The sequence below is a fragment of the Chaetura pelagica genome, unplaced genomic scaffold, assembly GCF_000747805.2.
Source record: "Chaetura pelagica isolate M959 unplaced genomic scaffold, ChaPel_1.0 scaffold26, whole genome shotgun sequence".
Lineage (NCBI taxonomy): Eukaryota > Metazoa > Chordata > Aves > Apodiformes > Apodidae > Chaetura > Chaetura pelagica.
In genome coordinates, this window is record NW_009953793.1 from 1,058,975 (window position 1) to 1,081,364 (window position 22,390).

Here is a 22,390-nt window from a genome sequence, read left to right on the forward strand (position 1 = left end):
GCTTCTCCATCCCAAACGCAGCTGGGGTCTTCCTCCCCGAAGCGTTCTGGCATGACTGCGGTTCCGCAGCACCTGGGAACTCTGCAAAGAACTCTCCATGACATCGAGCAGTATGGGCAGCAGTATGACATCTATGAGAGAATGGTCCCTCCACGCCCAGACAGCCTTACAGGTTAGTAAAAAGGTAAAGACACAGCTTCGACCTCGGTGCAAACCCACAGGTGTAGAAGCAGGTCATGTTAGGAGTGTGTGTGACAGGGAAACAGGTGACACAGAGGCGTGGAGATGAGAGGAGTACTGAGACACAGCTGTTCTGAAATGCTTCCTAAAGGATCTTCCAAGAGTTAGGGGTAGGGGAGAAACTGATGAGTGCAGAAGAGCTTTTCCTCGGGTGATGCATCCTGCTAGCTGCAAAGGCTCTCTGTGTACCCTCAGTTCTAAGAGCAGCACAGATACTGACAAAACTCAAGTAGGAAATGGTGAAGAACTCTGAGAATTAACTGAATTCCAACTATTTTTCCACTTTTAATGAAAGCATTAAAAATAGACAAGGTTAGTGGAGTGCAGCTAGTTAGTACACCACCAGTACTAGGAAGCAAAGCATACGTTAGGTAGTCAATAGGAGGGTGATGCTAGAGGTCAAAAAATGTTGTGGGGATGAAAAAGAAGAAATGCAGGATTAGGGCTGTGCCACTGACCTCCTGATAAGGATAGCAACAGTGAACTTAGTAGGAGTTTGGTTGTTGATTCATTTGGTAAAATAGCAAGGGGAAAGATGTATTGGTGCTGGTTGCAGAAATGCAGTAACAGACTGGAATGCACAGTAAGAACGTCCAGGCAATGTGAGTGAAGTTTCCTTGGAGCAGGTAAAGGGGAAACTTTCACAGGGAGGAGGAAGCCCAGAGTTGTGCAGTGATGTTCACAGTGCTGTTACTGACGAGCTGCTCAGCAGCTCTGCCAGAGCTGTGCTTGGATCTGGCTCTGCAGGAGTGCTGCAGGAGACCCACTGCTGAGGAACTGAGGTTAAACGAGGTGGATAAATTCAAAGGAACTCAAGAGGGACAGCTGAAAGGCAAGGTGGAAAAAAGAGGCTCTCATACAGTTGCAGCACAGCAATATATGTACACACACATCGTGGGCTATTTAAACCTTTATAGAGACTTGTTTCCACATGCTTAAATCTTCGCTGCCACTACCAGGAAGACTTTTGCTTTTACTGCTATATGTTTCATTTTCAGGATTATGACCCCCTTTAGGTTGTGCCCTCTTTCACAAGTGGGTGTCTGTCAGGTTCACAACTGTGACCTGCACGTGCTCTCTACTTGGCTTTTGCTCTGCCCGTGTCAGACTTACAACTATAAACGCTGGCAAAAAGATTGAGTTAGAAAACTGAAAAGTTGTCAATGTATGGACAAAACTTTTCACCAAAGAAATGCTGCCTGGTTGATGAATCTTTCTGTATGGATCATTTAATAGCAGAAGGAAGTTTAATGAATAAATCTTTATAACTGTAGGTTAAACTAACTCCTTTTCTTGGCTGAAAGCAGAAAGGTTCAATCATGACAGCCTGACTGCTTTAACTGATTTGGGCCATGTACATTGCTCTGGTTTGACATACATATTCCCCTTTTCTTGGTTGTAGGCCTGAGGAGTTCCTATGCTAGTCAGCACAGCCAGCTGGGACAAGAGCTACGATCAGCTGTATCTCCTGACCTGCACATCACCCCCATCTACGAAGGCAGAACTTACTACAGCCCCATCTACCGGAGCCCGAACCATGGGACAGTGGAGCTTCACCAGGGGTCCCAGTCAGCCTTGTATCGAACAGGGTCAGGTGGGTAGGGGGCTCCAAAGCTCTTCCATTGCTGTGTCCCAAAGTCATGCCTCTTCTACTTGCTGGAGTTCATCTGGAACCTGTGGCCTACAGGAGAACATGTATGAGATAATCCCTAATGCCCGTGGAAAATGAGCAACTAGGTGTTATAAATTAACGGAGATAGAAGCTGGGTTTGAAGGACTTAAAATAACCAGCAGGGATTAAAAAGCTCGTGTGATGTTTGCAAGAAAGGCTTGGGACTGTGTATCAGTGTCAGCTCGGGGTCAGAATGTTTTGTTTGGTATCTCGCACCTGGGTTTATCCAAGCAAAGCCTATTTCTCAACACAAAATATTTTGCTTCCTCCTTCAGTCAATTTCTTCCGAATGAAGTTTGTTCCAGTTTTTTTTATTCATCAATATAGTAAAATGATAACTTACATACTTAAATTACTTGTTGCATGGGAGAGCTTACACACTTGAATTACTGCATCTTTCACAGTAAAAATACTGTTTTACCCAACTTCTCAGCAAAGGATAATGTTAAAACTGTTAATACTGTATCTGTAGATCATATATTGAAATACTTCTGTGATTCTGTGATAGAATTGCTATTGTGCATTATGAAGTACATAGGCTTTAGATTAGTATTAGAACTGATTTTCTGTAAAGAGAACTGTAGTAGATGTTGCAGTGCAGATTGTTCTTTAAGGTTGATTAATAATTTGTTTAGTGAAGACATTTCCAAAACTCTCTATAAATATTTATAGAGAAGTGTCCAAATTCATATGTCATTTTCATACATTTGAAAATTGCTATTGAATGTTTTTTAATATAACTGAAATATTAAGAGTATGGAATGTTGAAGGAGCAACAGTTTTTGCAATTCTCCTGTCTTCTACAGCCTAGAGTAAACAAACTGTGTGTGTCAGGATGTAAAAATAAGGAAATGCAACTAAAATTGGAATTCCATGGCTACGTGTCTACCTCATATCCCTCACCTTAGGAGAACAACTGCTGCTGCCACAGCAGCTCTGTTAAGTCAGGAAGATACATGTTCCTGTTTTTGAAACAAACTGCTTCATCCTTGAAATAATCCTCTTCTTAGCTTTTTGTCAGGGAAAATGTAGTTGTGGTTGGGAAAAGGAAAACAGCACATCAACTGTATAAACTTCTGTTTGCTTGTGTTCCTTTCTATTGAAATTGAGTTACTGATAGTACTTGCATTTTATTCTAGACTTTGAAAATATTTTGCATCCTGATTTCTGCTTCATGGGACAAGGTGCATTTCTTACTTTAAATACTTGTTGAGGAAAGCTGAGACATGAGCCTGATTCCACCAGACCTTTAGTTCTGTAGCTAACCTCCCTGTCTCCCCTGGGCCATTGAGTAATTGCTCCCTTAAACCTGGCAACAGCTTTCAGCATGGAGCACGGAACGCGGTTTTAAGTCTGATTTCATTTTTTTTTTTGCTTACGCATTTGACCACCTCTTTCCTCTTCTTTTCAACAGACGTTTGTGAGCTGGTTTGTGCTAACACTGATTTCATCCTAGGAGTTGGCAATCTGCAGAGATCAGCCAGCCAGCGCAGCACCCTCACCTTCCAGAGGAACAACTTTGCTCTGGGCACGGCAGCCGCCTACGCGGAGCCGTTCCGGCCCTACCGCCTGGCAGAGCCCTACGGCAGGCTGCAGCCCCCCGACGAGCCCACCACCCGCTCTCCATCCATAGACAGCATCCAGAAGGACCCCAGGCAAGTCCCCAGGGCTCTGGAGAGCCACGTACCTCTGGCATGACAAGGGTCTTCAGACAGTGCTTGTGTATTTGTGGCACTTTCTGCATATTCCAGTTTTGCATTGTTTAAACCATCCTTTAGATATGAAGATCTATACTCTATAGCCAAAGTGATAAATGCAGTCTACTTGCTACAGTAAGAAAGAGCAACTTATATGTAGGTATTATTCTATTTTTCCTCCATGTTTATTTTCATGTAGACATTATTACAGGAGCTACTTTAAAATTTGATGAGCATTAGCTAGGATATTCTGAAGTAACTACAGAGCAATCTGTAATATTGGTGTAAGTTTTCTCTTTATGGGAATGGTAATCAGAGCTTGAAAATTAGAAAGTGCATACCTAATGTATTTGAGGGAGTTTTTTGTGAGCAGCCTGCTTAAATTTCAGAACAAAAGCAATTTTAAAATGGTATATATATAAAAGTACTGTTTGGAATACAAATACACATTTTAAAAATAGTTACTAGTTTGATGTTGTCAATGCATGTACACAGTGTGGGCATGTGACAGGTGTAATGCTGTAATTTATTAGAGACTCTATTCATTAAAACCTTGTCTGTTAAGATGGGAGCATCAAGCCCAGTCCATGCAAAGCCTGGAGGGCTTTAGGTTACGTTTCATCTTCCCTGTGGGCGTGTGCTGGCAAGACATCCCAGGCTGTGCTCAGATTGCTGGTTCCGTGGGGCAGCTCCAGACGCTCATTGCAGCACAGGACACGTTCTGCTGGTCCAGAGAGGGCTGGACACAGAGCACCTCGTGCTGGAGGGTGTAGGCTACAGTGCTGCCTCCAGGCCTCTCACATGGAGGCACCAGGGCATGAAACAAACGTTGAAAGACACCAGAGAGCGGTGGTCACACTGGGGTCTTGCACTGAAAGCTTTTGGGCTTCCCCTGTTGCAGAAGCCTCATGATTCAGTTATTTCCTAGTTTGGCTCTATCCTTCAGTCTGAAAAACAAGCACCATTTTTAATAGATGTTGTTGTGGTTTTTATTAGAGGAAATCAATATATAACATTTAACAGATCTTGAGAGACTGGATTATTTTAGTGTACCTGCATGGCAGACTGCTCTAAGTGACATTAGTAGGGTAGTCTTGCCTCTAAGCAGCAAAGCGTGCTCACTGCATCCTGCTGCTGGCCTGTTCTGGCACAGCTTGCAGGAGAAGTGACAGACTACGAGGATGCTTCACATTCATAGCAAGGAACTTTAAAGAAATTCTCACTCATTTTTCATTGCAGATGCACCTTCTTACCTTGTAATTTCTCGGTGCAATAGTTTCTACCTTCCATTTTAATCATTTTCTGATTTGCATATCGTGCTGTTGCAGAGGGGAGGCTGATGTTACAGTAGCCTCGGGCTGAGCTGTTTGAAAGCATCACTCTAGAATGAGACTGAGGGAGCATTCAGAATGCTGCTGGTTTTATTAGAAAAGCAGTTCTGCCTGGGGTCTTCCTGTCATTAGTGTGGAGAAATAAACCTCTACATTGTTGAGCAATTCCAAGTAGGCACGTAACTGAACATTCCCTTTTTAGTGACTCTAGGAATCCTGGGGACACCTGACTGGCCAGGATAGCATTGGCCTTTGAATAGCCCCCCAAATACTATTCTTGGAACATCCTTTTTGGTTTTTTCTTCCTCTCAATCAAGCAAATATTAATGACTATACTTCTAAATCTGTGCATTGGGCAAGGATATGTTTAATGCCTTCTCCAGGATTTGTCTGTGCAAAATTATTTTGTTTAGTGAAGGAGATTTGATTTTAATGATTTGAAGTTTACAATCCCTGATTAACTCAGGTTACCCAAACTTCCTGCATGTGATCCTGGTGATGACATTTCAGACTGTGCAGCTTTTGCTGAAGTAGAGTTGACTTCAGACTAGGAAGAACATTGAGCACTGAGAAAAGATGTGTGGAAGAAGTGGCCCTGGGCAGTATTAAGTGGGTATCTGTTGTAGTATATGTTTAAGGTTTGGGAGGTTTACGTAGGTTGAATGTTTGAGGTTTTATCATTTATTTTATATCTATGTACATGCAGATACATATTTGTGTGATCAACAACCAAGCTAAGTGAAGAACATAGGAGATAAAGCGTCCCTTTGACGTGACTCATTCTAATATACCTGGTTTTCCTCCTGGCCCTGGTACTCCAGAACAAAAATGGAATTGTTGAAAAACTCTTGAGATTTCTAGTAATTCTGCTTAGGAAATAAGCCTACACTAGTAACTAATGCCTTCTCTTGAATGTGTCCATCCATGAAGGGAGTTTGCTTGGCGAGATCCAGAGCTGCCTGAAGTGATCCACATGCTGCAGCACCAGTTCCCCTCGGTGCAGGCGAACGCAGCTGCCTACCTGCAGCACCTCTGCTACGGGGACAACAAAGTGAAGACAGAGGTAACTGTGCCTGGGCACTTCTGTCCCTGGGGAAGCTCTGAAAGGAAAAGCAGAGCTCTCGCCTCTCTTTTTGTTTGCTTTTTCCCCAGCATAACACAGGACTTTGGATGCTGCCATGTTTCTGTTGGTATCAGATGTATGATAATATTGAAATATTCAGGCCTCTCAGAGGAGGCTGCATGGAAATGATATGAAAATATTTTGCATTGAAGTTGTGTAATCTAGCAGTACTGTAACGTATGTTTAGCAGAGCTTGTTTTTGAGTAAACTTTTGATGAATGGAGATTAAGAGAAACAAGAATTCTGGAAAGCTTTCCAGTGGGGTTGATCAAGGTATTTTAAGCATCATAGGCAATGAGTGAGTTGTCAAGCAAAGGCAAGAAATCTAACCCTAGAAATACATAGAGGATAGTATTTATGTCAAAATAAGGTGGAGGAAGGGCACATCTGAGTGAAAGTTTAGATTATAGTTGCAATTTCTAAAAAACAGTTTGCATTTGAGTATCTGCTGTTTCTGCAGAGCAGCTATGAGCTATTGATCTGAAGGAGTTTGCTTTTTCGTTCATGTGGTATGTGTTGTACTGTGTTATGTTCAGGATAAATATTATTTATGTTAATAAAATGTTGATGCAACACTTGTAAGAAAACAACCCAAAATCCAGCAAGGTTTTATTTGAGGACTGCTTTTGTGTTTTCTTTAATATGTAATTGTATTATTTTATTGTTCTGGTAAAAACCAGATGAATTTGCTAGACTGTTAAGGGCATTGAAAGCTTCACAAAATTACCTAGAAAGCTTGCCTTGCTAAAACCTGGTTGTGGGAGTGGATCTCTGCCATTCAAATTAGCTATCAAACTACACAGAATTAATAAATACACTTCCATGTAATGAGCACTATCTTTAAATACACACAGCACTGATACATTATTTCGTGACTGTATCATTTTAGAAGAATCTGATTTTTAATTCAGGCATTGAAATGCCCATTCAAACTAGTAACAGTTGCCATGCTTGAAAATAGTTCATGACTCAGCAAAATACAAAACTTAAGAACAGATTTCTAGTCCCAATTTTATTTTGAACTATATACACAAAAACTGTATCTTACCAAGTTTTGAGTACACATTGAAAAAAGATAAATTTGTTTTGTTGTTCATGACTTGTATCTGTATTATGGATGGGTAGTGTAGATGTAGTGTTTAATGAGCTGTGTTGACATACAAAAGGGAGATTTAACTGAAAAGTAGGAATAGTTATTTGTTGCTTCATTATTTAGTAACAGAATTAAGAATTATTTGCCTTGAAAAAGAAGGACTCTAATTTTTTATAGCATCCTGCAGCACGTTTGCATTGTAGTCTGTATCAAATAAATTATCTCTAAGGTGTAATACTCCTTTGCTAGCTACAGAAATCTTGCCAGGTGAATAACTTCAAGCTGAAAGTCATGGAATGTGGAGTAGAGCTTCCTTTTTAAAAGAACTTCAGATATGCCAACAACTGAATTTATGCTAATTCATATTGGTTTGTGTGTGTAGATAAGTGTAAAAGTTGGCATTTAAATCTTATTTCCTAAAAGGATATTCTGAGCTTTAGGAAATTGCTTCAAAAACTGCATCCCTGGGAGACAAGACTTCAGGAGTAACAATTCTTCTCTGAACGCAGCAGATCCCTGAAAATGTCCATCAGCATTTTCAGCAGGGTGTGAGTGGTTCAGAGGAATTTTCAGTATAGTGTAACAATCGAGTTGTTAAAGTTTACCAACAATACTTCTTCTTGAAATAGAATGAAATGTACTGTTTTTATAAAAATAAAAGCCTTTTAAATCTGTAGAGTGAAATCCATGTGTGCTGATTTTCCCAACATTCTGTTTTCTAGGTATGTAGGCTTGGAGGAATCAAGCACCTTGTTGATCTCTTGGATCACAGAGTCCTGGAAGTTCAGAAGAATGCTTGTGGTGCACTGAGAAACCTTGTTTATGGCAAGTCAACTGATGAAAACAAAATAGCAATGAAGAATGTTGGGGGGATACCTGCCCTGTTACGGTTGCTGAGGAAATCTGTCGATGCCGAAGTAAAAGAGCTTGTGACAGGTGAGTTTTGAATAAAACCAGCAGAGAACTATAAGACAAGTTATTTTTCTGAAGTGGACAAGACTGGAATAACTGCTAAGTCACTGGAAATTACTATATCGACTGGGTTTTTGTTTATGCATTGGAATTTTTTGTGGATACAAAATCAGTTTGATTACTGGCAGTTAAAGTATGAGCGCAGAAGTACAGATCTGGGGGGAGAAGTGAAGCTTGAGGCAGTTGTACTAAAGCTTCACTTAGGGTAAATTTTCCCCAGTATGATTATCCTACATACATCTAGGTCTTGGAGAGGTATTTCTTTATTGACTTCTAACATTAGATTTATTACAGGCTTTTTTTTTATCATCTGCTGACAATAGTTTTAAATCAGCTCTTGCAGAATTCATAGGATGGACCCAAGCTATGTAACATGTTGAAGTACAGACATAAATTTAAAAGTATGCAAATTACAGAAGCATCTCAGTGCTCAGCCTTCTAGGGGAGTCACAGCAAGTGACTGCACACTCCTCATCTCTTGACTCTGAGGCAGCAGGTTTAGCTTGTAGCCCATGGACCTCCTTTGCACTTAGTGCAGACAGAACGTGCAGAAGTAATACATTATTTGATGTTCTAACACAAAAAGGTATTCAATTTCCATCAAAGTAAGTGGATTTGCTGGGCACTGCACACATCTGCTATCTCTACTTAATGTAGGAATGATTTGTCCATGAATGTTTTAGGCAATTGAAAAATATGAGAGGGTAGAAAAAAGCAGTTGTAACTTTCTTTAGGGAGTCCTTCTTTCAAGGTTTAGCAGCTTCCTTGTTTGATTTTGTTAAGCTTCATAGCTTAACTACTTACTTACTCAGCAAAGCTGCACAGTACTCAAGTTAGAAGTGACAGAGGTGACATACTGGGAGCCTTTCCAAGTTATTTCCTTGTTTAGCAAAGATATTAAGTAGAGAAAAGACTCTGTACAGAATGTATCCAAAACATTTAAGTTCATATGCAGGCTATTTTTCCTAAGTATTTTCTACATAAACAAGCACGAAGACAACATGCAGCTTTCATGTTCTATCTAGAAGGATACAGGTTTTTCCTTCAGATGTTCTGTAAATAGAATACTTAAAACTAGAATTACACATTAGCTGCCTTATCTACTCTGCAAATTAATGTTTTAGGCATCTAAATTGCTTGTGCTTTAATGATGCTAGGGATGGTTCCACAGTCAAAACCAAAGTAAATTTATTAATTACAGAAGGTATTTAGTCACTGTTTAAAAAACCTCTACACTAAACAGAGATTCCAGCACCAGTTAATCACTAGCTCAGCTGCATCTTAAAGCTCCATCCTGAAAGGGATAGATGTGTTTGTTGATGGTCCCTTCATGGCTTCTGACTTCACCTTGGCACTGCCTCAGGTGGGCAGTGCTGCTCTCTGTCAGCACAGGTGCAGGCAGTGTCACCCTGGGGGGGGGGCTGCCTTCCTGCAGCAGTTGGCACTGGGTGCTGTGGCTTTGTGGGAAAAGGACACAGGGCTCTGCAGTTCCAGGCAGCCTGAGGTAGCTTTTGGGAAGGTACAGAAATAGCTGCAAGTCCCACAGAATGTTGCAAGCTAAGCACTCTGTGAAAGGGGCAGAGTTTCCTAACACAACTTGCACGTTACTGTCTTTACCTCAGCTCCACTCTAGAATCCAGAGTGCTTGGGGATCAGTGTGTCAACCTGCAGGGGTGGCACATGATGGTCTGTGTTCAGCAGTTGACCTCAGCTGCTGCTCTTAATAAACCTGCTGCCCCCTTGGTTAACACTACCTGATGTGAGCAGTGACAGTGGAATTCTTTGCAGGAACTCATGGCAGGGCCAGAACTTAAGGCAAAAATAGGGTAGGCAATCCCTGATAAAAAGAGAAAAGAGAAGATCCACTTTTCTACACTTTTCTACAAAAACTACACAAGTTTTTTCATATGGCATTTAAAACTCTCCTGCAAAGCTTACTGTTTTTTATTTATTCACTTATTTTCCTAGTGCTGTCACTCCTGTTTTCCTTCCTTCTTTAAGAGTTATCCATGCTTGGCAATGCTGATAACTTTTGCACTTTAACCTTCTCAGGTTTTCCTCACCTCTGGGCAATGTCAAGCACTAATTGTGATTTGGGAATTTTCTGCTGTATTTTACAGTACTTTTATAGACTAAGCAATAAACAGGAAGCCAGCTGAAGCAATCAGTTGAATTATACACAAACTAAAGTGTAACATGAGCAGCAAGCAGAAGTTCCTCTCCTTCCAAACCCAGAGACACTAGGGACAAGAGAGATCTGCTTAGGAAGGTCCATGGCCTGAGCACTCATCTTGCTGCACAGTTACTTGTGAATGGGATCTTCACCATTCTTCCAGAATGATGGAACTTGTAGCTAATACACATAGAAAACTTTTTCTTTAATTCATCTTCTATTGAGGGCTTCAAACTGTCTCTTGGGACTTTGGCAGATGATTCTGTGGCAATTGAATACGGAAGTGTATTGCCACAACAGTGGGGAGTACAAAGGTGCTGTTGTTTAAATGACATCCAAAATTGTGCTGTAATCCCAGGAGGCTCTTACCTTAACACAGCTCTGCACCAGCTCCTACCACCATTTCCTTGACTGAATAGAAACTTCCCAAATTATAACTGCCTTTGCCTTCAAGGTTTATTTCTAATAAGCACTAAATCTGGTCCCAATTATCTTAAAATAAGCACTCTACAAATAATCAGATGGTATTCTCATTTTTAACATGAAGATTAAAGAGCTGGGTAATACACATCTCTGATTTGTAAAATAAATAGCTGAAGACTTCTCCCAAATTCAAAAAACGGATTGTCCTGGTGAGAGCCTTTGCCTTCACAGAATTGAATATAGGGATAATAAATCATTAATTAAATCAAGCTACCTCTTTGAGAGTCCAGCTTCTGGACAAGTTCTGACATAGTTACTCAGTGGAACTCCAGTGACTTCCTTGTCCAGCACTCCCAGGCTCATCCTCATGGTCAGGTTAGTATTGGTGAAAGCTGAACAGGCTCCTTGGAGGGATGGAGCTCAGGGAGCTCCTCAGCTGGTCTCCCCAGGCCATGCCCTTGTGCCCACCTAGGAGATGAAGCTGCTGCTGGCTGTTCTCTTCCAGTTCCTCAGCAAGCATCTGAGTGAGGTGCTGCTCTGGAGGCACAGCCCATGTCCCCTGCCCCGCAGTGCCCGCTGGTGCAGCCAGGCATCCCCTGCTGCCTGGGCATTTCCTCAGCACCCGGCTGCTCCAGCTGCCCTAGGCTTGGTGTGGCTCATTAAAAAATCCTACTCCCTCATAAACTTTAGTTTCTGTTCTCTTGTGGCATTTACTGTCTTGTCCCCCAGAATTTATTTCTGAGGAAACTGAATGTTCGAGATCTAGTAAAACTGAAAAGCAAATAGTTTATTGTAGCAATTTCATTGGCCTGTTGTGGAAATACTGTTTAAGGTTTTTTGCTGAGTCTACACTGCTCTACTGCTTTACAATTCTGAAAATACTGTATGTGAGAAAAATATTTAGAGTAAGATGAGTACTTGATGAGAGTTTAGATGAACTTCAAGCTGTGCTTCATGATGGAAAAGATTATTAAATGCTGTGTTTAGCATATTACTTGCATATACAATCCTGCTGATAATTTGTGTCAGTGCTCATACTTTTGTATCAGAATGTTATGTAAGAAGACTCTGAAGGGACAGAACTACAGAAGGATAAAAGATTGAAACCAGTTTCATTTGGCTAATAGGTGAATGTAAAATACTCCAGACTTCCTTCTGTGGTTTCCAGGAAGGAAGTTTCTGTAGCATTTTTACATTAGCTCTTGTATGTCCAGCTCTGCATCCAATAGTATCTGCTATCCTAGGCTCACAGTGCAAGAGATCAGCAGTGCCAGTGCAGGCCATTCTTCCTGTGTTTATCATTGAAAATAAAATCAACAAACCAAAGCCATCTATTTCCCTGTTTTTCATCTTGCATTCCTCCTTTTTGGGTATTGCTTTTCCAGGTTCTGACTGATCTAGAAGCATGTCACATCACACTTGAGACCTCTACTGAAAACTCTTTCATGGCCACCACCCTCCTGCCAACCTACCTTCTTTGTCATTTTTTTCGAAATGTTTTCAAAAGACCTTATGTTTGCAAAACACTGATGATCTTTCAGCCATGACATCCATAGATTTGGGTTCTTCTCACTTAATTTCTGCTCTTGTATTCTTATGACCTCTCTTTTAACTGTTAACTTCTGCCTGCAAAGTTGTAGATATTTCCAGTGTAAACAATCTCTCTCTTGGGAATGTTGCCAAGTCTCTTCCATGTTCCTTTTCAAACAGTAGTTTATAACTTTAATCTCCAGATTTCATATAAATCAGGATAATGGTCTGTTTCTTCCTTTTACCAAACCTTGTTGAAGACTCAGCCTTTGGAGGTCATGCCTTTTTTTTAATAGCGTGCAGAGTTGGTTGAAATGCCTTATTTCTTCTGATAAATTGCCTTCCCATCTTGGAGTGCAGCCTGAACCAGGGAGGTGCCGGGTGACCGTGCTGCCAGGAATCAGGGTGCACTCTCACACAGGCATCCCTAAGGAGCACCTTTATTGCTGAGATGTAGCTGCCTGGTTTTAGCTGCCCTTCCACCCAAGACTGCAGCACAGTTTGAAGTACAAAGCATGACCCGTTTCTCTGAGTGGAGCAGTCACCTCCTCCATGTGCCCTTCAGGAGCCAGGAGGTTACTGCTGATGGCCCCCCATGGTAGTAATGTCCATATGAAGCTACTGGAAGGAGGTTATCAGCAGCTGCTTTCTTGGAGGTGTTTTTCTGTTCATGTGTATCTCCACACCTTTCCTTCCCTCCTGGGGGGAGGTGTTCCTGCCAGGCACGCTTGGGAAGCAGTGTCACTGGTACTTGCCTCCATTCCAGCAGAGACACTGCCTGCAGGTCGATGGCAGACATCAGTAAAACTGGAGTTAACAATGAATGACTAAATTACTTCCATTTTTTGTTTTGAATAGGAATCTGGCGAATCCATTAGTGACCTCTTGAGGAACAGAAGTGTCCGCTGTGACATGTTGATACCAGCCTACACTGATGTGGTGTGCTGCCTGGCTTATAAAAAAAGACAGATTTTCTTCCCATTACAGGTCGTCAGGGTTGGCTTTTAGATATCTAAGAAAGATATTAGCATTAGAGAGATAGAGTGAGCTCGAGGCACATATGTTTCAGAAAGCTGGAAAGGTGTTTTGCAGGTGTTTGTGTGCCTGTAGGGAATATTCCCCTGTACTTGGGTGCAGTGGGGGATCCCCTCTCCTCTCAGGTGGCAGAATGAGCTGAACTTCAGGACAGAAAGAAATAAACATCTCCTTTCTATCAGTGTGTGTTTCAGCTGAGTGTTTTTCCTTAAGAAGAGCATTTGTTCTCTGATATGCATATTTTCCTTCTTGGTATCGTGGGAGACCGGCTGGTGATCTGTTAGGGCTGTTCTGCTGACCCTCCTGCATTCCAATTCTCCAGTCAGAGCTCAGGCAGGAGCCAGGGGGGTGGCTGCTTTGTAAACAGGGATCTTTTCATGGCAGACCTGCTCCAGTCACAGCATCTTCTAATTTGCTGACATTTATTGACCAGTCATGTTGGAATGTTAAGGTTATATTGCAGACTAATTCTATTTCTTTTGGGTTTGCACAGGTAAATCGTCTTTCTCCTGTTTAAAGTGATGGTTTTTAAGTTGCTAGTGTTGCTTTATCTTTGTTTGCCAAAGCTTTTCTGACTTTACTGCCATGGAAATCTTCTCTTAAGGGGTTCTCTGGAACTTGTCTTCCTGCGACGCAGTCAAGATGACAATCATTAGAGATGCTCTATCAACCCTGACAAGCACTGTGATCGTGCCACACTCTGGATGGAACAGCTCTTCCTTTGATGATGATCACAAAATCAAATTTCAGACATCTCTAGTTCTACGCAATACCACAGGGTGCCTGAGGTAACTTGCTCTTCTACAAGACTCTTTTATAGTAATCATGTTATCCAACAGGTTCTTTTTATACTGTAATTTGCAAGACAAAAGAGTTGATGCATTCTAGAAATGATGGAAAGTTCTATCACTTAGGCAGCTTCTGCATTTGTGGAGTTTTTTTCCATATTAGATATGTATGAAAAGTACTAAGTTAGTTACTAAGAGATGCTAACTGTAATGGCTGGTGGTTACATTTTGGTTTTGTTTTTATAAATTGCAGTCATTGCACTTTTCCCCTATTAATTACTGCAATACTTGTGTATAGGGCTTAGGAATATTATTTAGGGAAAAAAAGTGCAAGTGCATGTGGTGATTCTTGTTGTATACATTTAAATAATCATGTTTGTATATGCACACATATCAGTAAAGGAGTGCTTGAGTATTCCCTTTGTGGATTTCTCAGCAGTAAGAAGAAAAAAAAGGATTCAGAATAATAAAAAGCAATAGTAAAATATCTGAAGAGATTTTGAGAGCCAGGGGTGGTATATGAGCTATTTTTTTCATTTGTATGTTTGTTAATGATCTTAGATTTCAAATTGTGTTCCCTTAAACAGCAGAGCAAAGCAATAGTGTTCAAACAGGACTGGAATTGCCTTTGTTGCTGGTAATACTTCTGAACTTCCAAATAGTTTCATGAACTACGTTTTAGTTGTTGTCTATTGGGTTGTTTTTGAAGATGCTGAGCTCTGCACTGCTTTTGAACTCGGGGATGTGCAAGCATGGCTGTGCAGCCATGGTGTGCAGAGAAAAGCATCTCCATGGGCAGGCACAGAGATGTCTCTGGCAGCAGCACTGTGTTCAGGGTGCACCTGCTCAGTGTGAGCTGCAGGCTTTGCCTCCAAGACAAGTATTTGTCTGCTTATTCTAGAGCACAGTGCAGCCTTCTCCTTTCTCTGCACCCTAATTTAACATTCACGATGGTCACGGTGCTGCACCACAAAGCAGATCACTGAATGGATCCGATTTCAAACAGAGGCAACAAAGGGTATTTCTGACACAGACAAGTGGGGCAATCTGTTCTACAGCACACACAAACCATAGATTTGGGCTTGTACAACAGAGAGGGATTGGAAGGGAAAAGTCTGTGGGAAGGGGGTTCTCCCTGTGGCTGTTTCTGTTGAAGAGCCTGTGCTATCCTGACATGCAGCTTTGAATCGTATTTATCTTCCGTGAGAACTGGTTGCTGCACAAAATGGTGTGTTGGTTTGTAACTTCCCAGTCATCCACCAGCTGTGTAAAGAACTTGTGCAAGCTGTGTAATAAAATGATTGCACGTGTGTCTGACTGTGAGCTCACTGCGTTCCTGTACCGTTTCAACCTTCAGGAACCTCAGCTCGGCCGGGGAGGAAGCCCGGAAGCAGATGAGGTCTTGCGAGGGGCTGGTGGATTCCCTGCTCTACGTGATCCACACCTGTGTGAACACATCAGACTATGACAGCAAGGTGTGTGCACTCTCCAGCTGGGGGACTGTAGGTGCTGCAATGTGTCTGACAGGATCTTCTGAGGTCTGTGGAGCATAACTTGGCGCTGTGCTGTGCTCAGCTGCGTTCCTCTCCCAGCCCCAGATGGTTGACGCACAATCAAATTCTGTTGCATAATGCAGAGTAACTCGTTCTGTGCTTTTCATTTTCAGCAGTCCTGAAGTATTCATTCTTTAATAAAATAAGCTCTTGTGCTTTTCATTTTCAGAATACTAAAAAACAAGCCACTATAGTTGAGATTACTGTTATATTTTCATATTTGAGGATATGAGGAGATTGCAGTTTTCCCAGAGAAACAGACCAAGCGATGCACAAGGCGCAGAATTACAATGTAGTGCTTGTGCTCCAAATGCCTTTTCACTTAATTACTTTGGTTTCCTTTATCACCGTGTAAGGAAGTAACCAATTACATGACATCTCTCTCCTTTGGCTGCAGACAGTGGAAAACTGCGTGTGCACCTTGAGAAACCTTTCATACCGTTTGGAACTGGAGGTACCTCAGGCACGTCTGCTGGGAATCAATGAATTGGATGACTTGTTAGGAAAAGAATCACCTAGCAAAGACTCAGAGCCCAGCTGCTGGGGGAAAAAAAAGAAGAAGAAAAAAAAAACTTCACAGGAGGATCAGGTTTGCCATTTTCCTTGTATCACAAATGCATTTAGCTAATGAGGGGGGAGAGTATCCAGCTTGAAGAAAAGCTTTAATGTGTTGAATGAGAATCTGAAGGTTTTGTGTTGTTACAAATATACGTTCACTTCTCAGTGGGATGGAGTTGGCCCTATACCAGGATTCTCCAAGTCTCCCAAAGGGGTGGAAATGCTGTGGCACCCATCTGTGGTGAAGCCATACCTCACACTTCTAGCAGAAAGCTCCAATCCAGCTACTCTAGAGGGCTCTGCAGGATCTCTCCAGAATCTCTCTGCGGGTAACTGGAAGGTATGTGACTTCCTGCTCATCCTCCTATTGTTGCAATTTAGCTTTTTTTATATATATATAAAATACTGGAATGTGTTTGGGAGGAACATGTAATGAGTGTGTCTCATTAGTGCTCATGTGCTGCAGGAGTTACTTCCACAGTGAAAAGCAGTGACCAAACTGCTGGACAGGAAGAGCAGTATGGAAACTGTCCTTGAAATTGGCACTGTCTATTTTAATAAACAGAAGAAGCTTTCTTCTAGAGCACATTAGGTCAAAATAGTCCTCTATTATCTCCTAGCTGTGAGTTCTGGTGGGAACATCCTGTCAGAGCTCAAATAAATTGTTTGTATTTGCTTTACGATTTGTGTTACCTGTTTCCATGCATTCTTGCTTGTGGCCCCTGCATGTAGTGTTACAAACACCACGTGAGAACATTGGTAAATGTTATATATTTGTCATGGTGAGATTAAAAAAAAAGTTAATTGCTTCCTTTGCTTGTAGCTTTGTCATTTTATGACCATTATAAAATTGGTCTTTAAAAAAGAACAAACTCAAAGCAAAACTGTTCCCATTTCAATAATTTGTCATCTGTTAAGATATGTTGCCTACTAGACCACTTTTTTAAGCACTGGTTTGTAAGAGGAATGAGTGAAAAACAACAAATAGCTGAGCCCTTATAACAACAGAAAAGACAGGCATTTAGCACATCATGTTTTCTGTGAAAAATGTCCCCTAACAAACTTCAGAGCTGCAGTCAGAGAGGTTATTTCAGTCAGGATGCTGGGGCAGATCTGTGGGTAACTGGGGTGTTGCTCTAGTTCGCAGCGTACATTCGAGCTGCTGTAAGAAAAGAAAAAGGACTTCCCATCCTGGTGGAGCTGCTGAGGATGGATAATGACAGAGTTGTTTCATCTGTGGCCACTGCCTTAAGGAACATGGCGTTAGATGTTCGGAATAAGGAGCTTATTGGTAAGTACAGACTGTAGAAGAGAGCACAGTTACCAACATGTCAGACCTGGTGCTGGGAAAACACCAGGATGAGATTCCACCAATGGAAGCAGGATCCATGATTTTACTGGATCATGGCAGTTGTGTCACAGAAATTAATCTTTTTGACAGCAATACCTTTTCAGAGGATTATTGACATTTCAGTTTTCCCTTGGCCATCTTGCACAGTGCTCAGCTTCAGGCTGCTGTGCCCTGAATGAACCCTACTAACGTGCCACGATCTTAAAAAGTGTCATTTTTGTTTCAGAAGCATTTTCTGTGCTGTGGACTAGTGGGATAAGTATATAATAACTATTGATACAAGTAAGAGCATCTCAAAAAGATAAATGCAGCTGAAGAGATTTTTATTATGAACTTCTGAAGCTTCTCCATCTTGGATGTTCAAAAGATGTTTTCTTGCAGTGTGGCAGTTACACACGTAGCAAATTAGCAAAAAGGAAGTTCTGCTCTGTAGCATGGGCCATGTGCAAGTCATGCTCAGCTGATATTCTCGGGATTTTTTTTCCCTTCCTGGCAGAACTGTTCAGTCCAGGAATGCACCTCCACCTGTTCCTTCTCCCTGTCAATGCCTGAACTGAGGGAATTACTACTGGCTTTCCAGATGCACTCAGAAACTAATCTTTGTACTAAATATTTTGAGACACAAAGTGAGTCATAAACTGCCCCATGCTAGTCATCTGTTTTATGCAACTTCACTGGCGTCAGATCAGGCAGGAATAATGGGTTTACATGGTCTAAACTCTGAGGAAAACAACTATACAAATGAGTATATGCAAACGTGTTGATGAGCTTGCCAGGAGATGGGCAGTGACAGGGAACTGCTGCTGCAGTTGTTGGTGTTAGTTGTTGAAAAGTTGTTCCTTTTATTTGCCGAATTCCTTTCTGGATGGCTTCTTCCCTCAGGCACGTTATGCAGATAGACAGCTAATGGCTTTGTGTAAACCTTGTTCATTATTCACTGTTATGTACATGTCTTCAATAAAATCAATTAATCATTCAATTAACAGCGCAGCCTGAACACACACAAAAAATTACTGTAGCTTTAGTTAATTTCCTTTGTCTGCGCTGAGATGATTCCTGTGCATCAGTTGGTAACTGGAATCTGAAAGAGCTGAGCTCCTATGAGTAACAAATGAGCTGAACAGCGTGTCTGAAAGAAAACAAATCCCAGGTTACTCTGAGGATTTCTTTAACATCCCATAAAAGAAGCCTGGGAATGTGCACCGCTCCTCCCATCACAACCAGCAGCGCCGTGTTTTTCCTTGGGCGATTCCGCTGCCTCCAAATCATTTCTGACTGCGAACGTTCCCGTTTTAACGTAGAAACGCAACTTTTCACATGTGTAAGGCGAAAGGAAAAGCAAAACCCCAGCTCAAAAAGGGGTCTGTAGTCTCTCTAGGCTGTGGGTCCCGGTGCTGCTCCCAGCCCCGGGGCCTCAGCGCCTGCCCCTGCCTTCCAGGGAAGCATGCGATGCGGGACCTGGTGAACCGGCTGGCCGGCGGCGGGGGCGGGGGGCTGGCGGGGGCGGGAGGACGCCCTGCACGAGGTCACCAGCAAGAACATGGAGAACGCCAAGGCCCTGGCGGACACCGGCGGCATCGAGAAGCTGGTGAACATCACGAAAGGAAGGGGTGACAGGCAAGTCGGCTCCAAGGTCGTGCCTGAACTGTTCGTTCCGTTTAACATGCCTAAGAAGGCAGGAAATGGGTTTTTTTTTGAGAATCTGCTTTTTGAGTCCTGATCTGGCAGGATCTGAGCCCCACTGGGCAGGCAGTTGGTACCACCAGTCTCTGCCTAAAGCTTGTGGGGGCTTCTACAGTTGCTTGAAGTGATCTCATGAGTGGGCCCTGCTCAGGTTAAAAGGGGTTTAAAAAATTGTCCCCTCTTAAACACCTACAAGATTAATAGAATATTTAGAGCTTCTGAAAGTCACAGTCCAGGACAACAGGAGAGGTGCCTAAGGACTGGAGGAAAGCAAATGTCACTCCAGTCTCCAGAAAGGGTAAGGAGAGGACCAGGGTGGCTAGAACTGTGGAAAGTGAGGGAGCAATTTATCCTTGGTGCTGTCTCTGGGCATATCAAGGATAAGAGGGTCATTAGGACCAGTCAGCATGGTTTTACCAAGTAGCTCTTTCAACCCTTCTGTCTGTGTTCCTCATGTGGGTGACCTGATGAGAAAACATCTAGGCTGGAGACAGGAATGGTTGTCATGCTTGGTCAGGGTCTGCAGCAGCCTTGTGATGAGGCAGCTGTGCCCACGCTGCCCTAACACAGGCAAGCATTAGTGAGGCCTGGAGAGATGACCTGACTTGCTTCACAGCAGCAAGGTGTAGGCTATGGTGTAGTTCAGGAACATTGTTCTTTTTAAGTGGAATTAAGTGCCTTTCCAATAATGCAATATTTTTTGCTCCCTTAGGTCGTCACTGAAAGTTGTGAAGGCAGCTGCCCAGGTGCTGAACACGTTATGGCAGTACCGAGATCTCCGTAGCATTTATAAGAAGGTACATTACAAAATGAGCCTGCACTGGAAAATTGTTCTACAAAAACTCTTAATTTAATGAGTAGTGACTTATTTTGGTGGTTTTTTTGGTTTTTTTTGTGCTACTCCACAGGATGGATGGAATCAAAGTCATTTTATTACACCAGTATCGACACTAGAGCGAGAGAGATTCAAATCACACCCTTCTCTATCAACAGCAAATCAGCAGATGTCACCTGTCATACAGTCAGGTTGGTCCAGAGACGTGAAGAGATGTACTGAAGGGGTACCTGGTACCTCATTGTTCAGACTCAGCCTCTCAGTTTGCTGCTGGTTCTGTCTAAAGCACAGAGGTCACTTGGTCCCTGCTCTGGGATGCCACAGGATTTGTGGATGTCCCTGCATTAGTATTTTAGTTTGGATAAGGAGCACTTTGAAGAAAATCTCCCCACTTACTCCTCAATGCAAAACAAACTGCAGTCACAGAATGTGTAACTCATTTTTATTTTGGAGGAAACTAGATCAGGTGGTGTCCTTCCAGACCACTAACTTGCTCCAGCTACTAGTGGGCATTTGGTTCATGGGACCAGGTTAGACTTGGTGCTGAGGAAAATCCTCAGAGTAAACACCTGGATTTTAATACCAACTGCTTTCCTCTAGAAAGATGCTCCTAACCTGAAAAACTTGGCATTTTAGATGTCACCTCACAGAACACGGGCACTTGATGGCATAGAAAACAACAGACCAATAGCAAGGAACCTGTTTTCATTCCCAGTTAGGTAATGTCCCATTAGGATGAGCAAGACAGTAAGAAAAACTTTACTTTTCTGATTAATTTATTTATTTATTGCCTTTGTCCCTTTAACACCTTCATGCTAGGATTTAGATCTTCATGAGGGGGTGATACAAAACTTACTTGTATGTTGTCTTCATTTGGCATTTTATTTTATCCAGTTTACTCTTCTATTTTTACATCAATCAAGTTTTCTTAATACAGAGAAGTACCTATCTACCATCACTGCTAAAATAATTCACCAGTCCCTACAATACTCTTCTTTAATTCTTTACCTAAAAGTAACAACCCTCACACACTCCTTCATGACACAGTTGACTTTAAAAACAAGGACTGCACCAGGGATTTGTTTTCCTAGGAGAAGTACACCTGTAATGTCTTGAGAAGGGAAAGAAAGGTGCATGGCCCATCTTTTGTGCCCAGAGTTCTGTCAGCCACCACATTGCAACACGCAGGACTGATCCCCTTGTCTACTGCCACACAAGAGCAGACTGTATTCCAGAGGATTGTGTCATTCTGATCATAATGTGCTCCACATCTGGTTTTCTCCCAGCCCTCCAGGATTCCAAAGAATGTCCTCACTATTTTTGCAATTCACAAACAACCACATAACAGTGCAGGCAATTTTTACTTTAACACCTACTTGCCAATTGCAGGTACTGGCACCAAAACACCACCTTGAATTCACAGGCTGTTGAAGGTGTGTCTACTGCCAGAGCCAAAAATATCTTCTCAAGATAAGCTCAGGAAACTGACCAGATTCTACCACAGAGTAAAAGGATATTCCAGTAGTTACACTCAGATCCTGATCTCTGTCTCTCCCAGGCTAGGCCAGCAGGACCACTGTGTTACTCCAGTTCTTTGAACTACCAGTAGGAAGTAAGATGGGCAGCTCTGACATAAGATTCAGAAGGCATTGTACTTCAAAGAAGCACTCTTTAGCACCAAATCCTAATAAGAAGTGTCTGCTATTCTGTTCCGAAGCATGAACAAGGTGGAAGTTTGGTGCAGAGAGCACGTGCACAGCAGGACTGGCACAGCAGGTGCATGGCAGAGCAGTCACACTTGGCCTGTGGCAGTTGTCCCTGTTTCAGTCTCTCAATTATTAACACGTACATACCGTGTTGACCCGGGTCAGAATTTTAATTACACCCCCGAATTTAGCTTTCTTAGCTAAGAGTATGGCAGGATAGTAACAGTAATTAAACCATCCATAATAACACAGAATGGTGAGATGTGATGTCATGGACACAGCTAACAGAAGAAGAGATAATTGATTTATATTTTGAAGCAAAATTTCTAGAAATCATTTTCAAGTATGTTACTGGAGTCTTTCTAAGGCAACAGAACCTGACGGGTCTGTAAAACAGGGAAGGTTTAGGAGGACAAACTTTTTACAGCCACAGTAGAGACTGGGCTGGTCACAGAAAGAACACAGAGTGATCAATGTGTTGGAGTGATCTCACAGCAGGTGCAGCACAGGATGTCCAGGGTGCCCTCCTGCATGCTAAGCAAAGAGCAGGGGTAGCAGTGTGTGCATGGAGCGCTTCAGCCAGGCAGGCTGCAAAGTTTCCTGTCCCATGTCATAAGATGGACTTAA

The 22,390-nt window shown here is 42.3% G+C and overlaps 1 protein-coding gene across 1 annotated transcript in view; it reads left to right on the plus strand.

Moving 5' to 3' along the window:
• Nucleotides 1-22,390, plus strand: part of PKP4 (plakophilin 4) — a 53,016-nt gene that overhangs the window by 28,535 nt on the left and 2,091 nt on the right. The window contains 14 exon segments of the mRNA XM_010001081.1: nucleotides 22-172; nucleotides 1,643-1,834; nucleotides 3,369-3,571; nucleotides 5,875-6,003; nucleotides 7,879-8,092; nucleotides 13,894-14,077; nucleotides 15,435-15,552; nucleotides 16,028-16,219; nucleotides 16,355-16,528; nucleotides 17,329-17,479; nucleotides 18,978-19,042; nucleotides 19,044-19,156; nucleotides 19,935-20,019; nucleotides 20,131-20,248. Coding sequence (XP_009999383.1) covers nucleotides 22-172; nucleotides 1,643-1,834; nucleotides 3,369-3,571; nucleotides 5,875-6,003; nucleotides 7,879-8,092; nucleotides 13,894-14,077; nucleotides 15,435-15,552; nucleotides 16,028-16,219; nucleotides 16,355-16,528; nucleotides 17,329-17,479; nucleotides 18,978-19,042; nucleotides 19,044-19,156; nucleotides 19,935-20,019; nucleotides 20,131-20,248 — 2,089 coding nt within the window.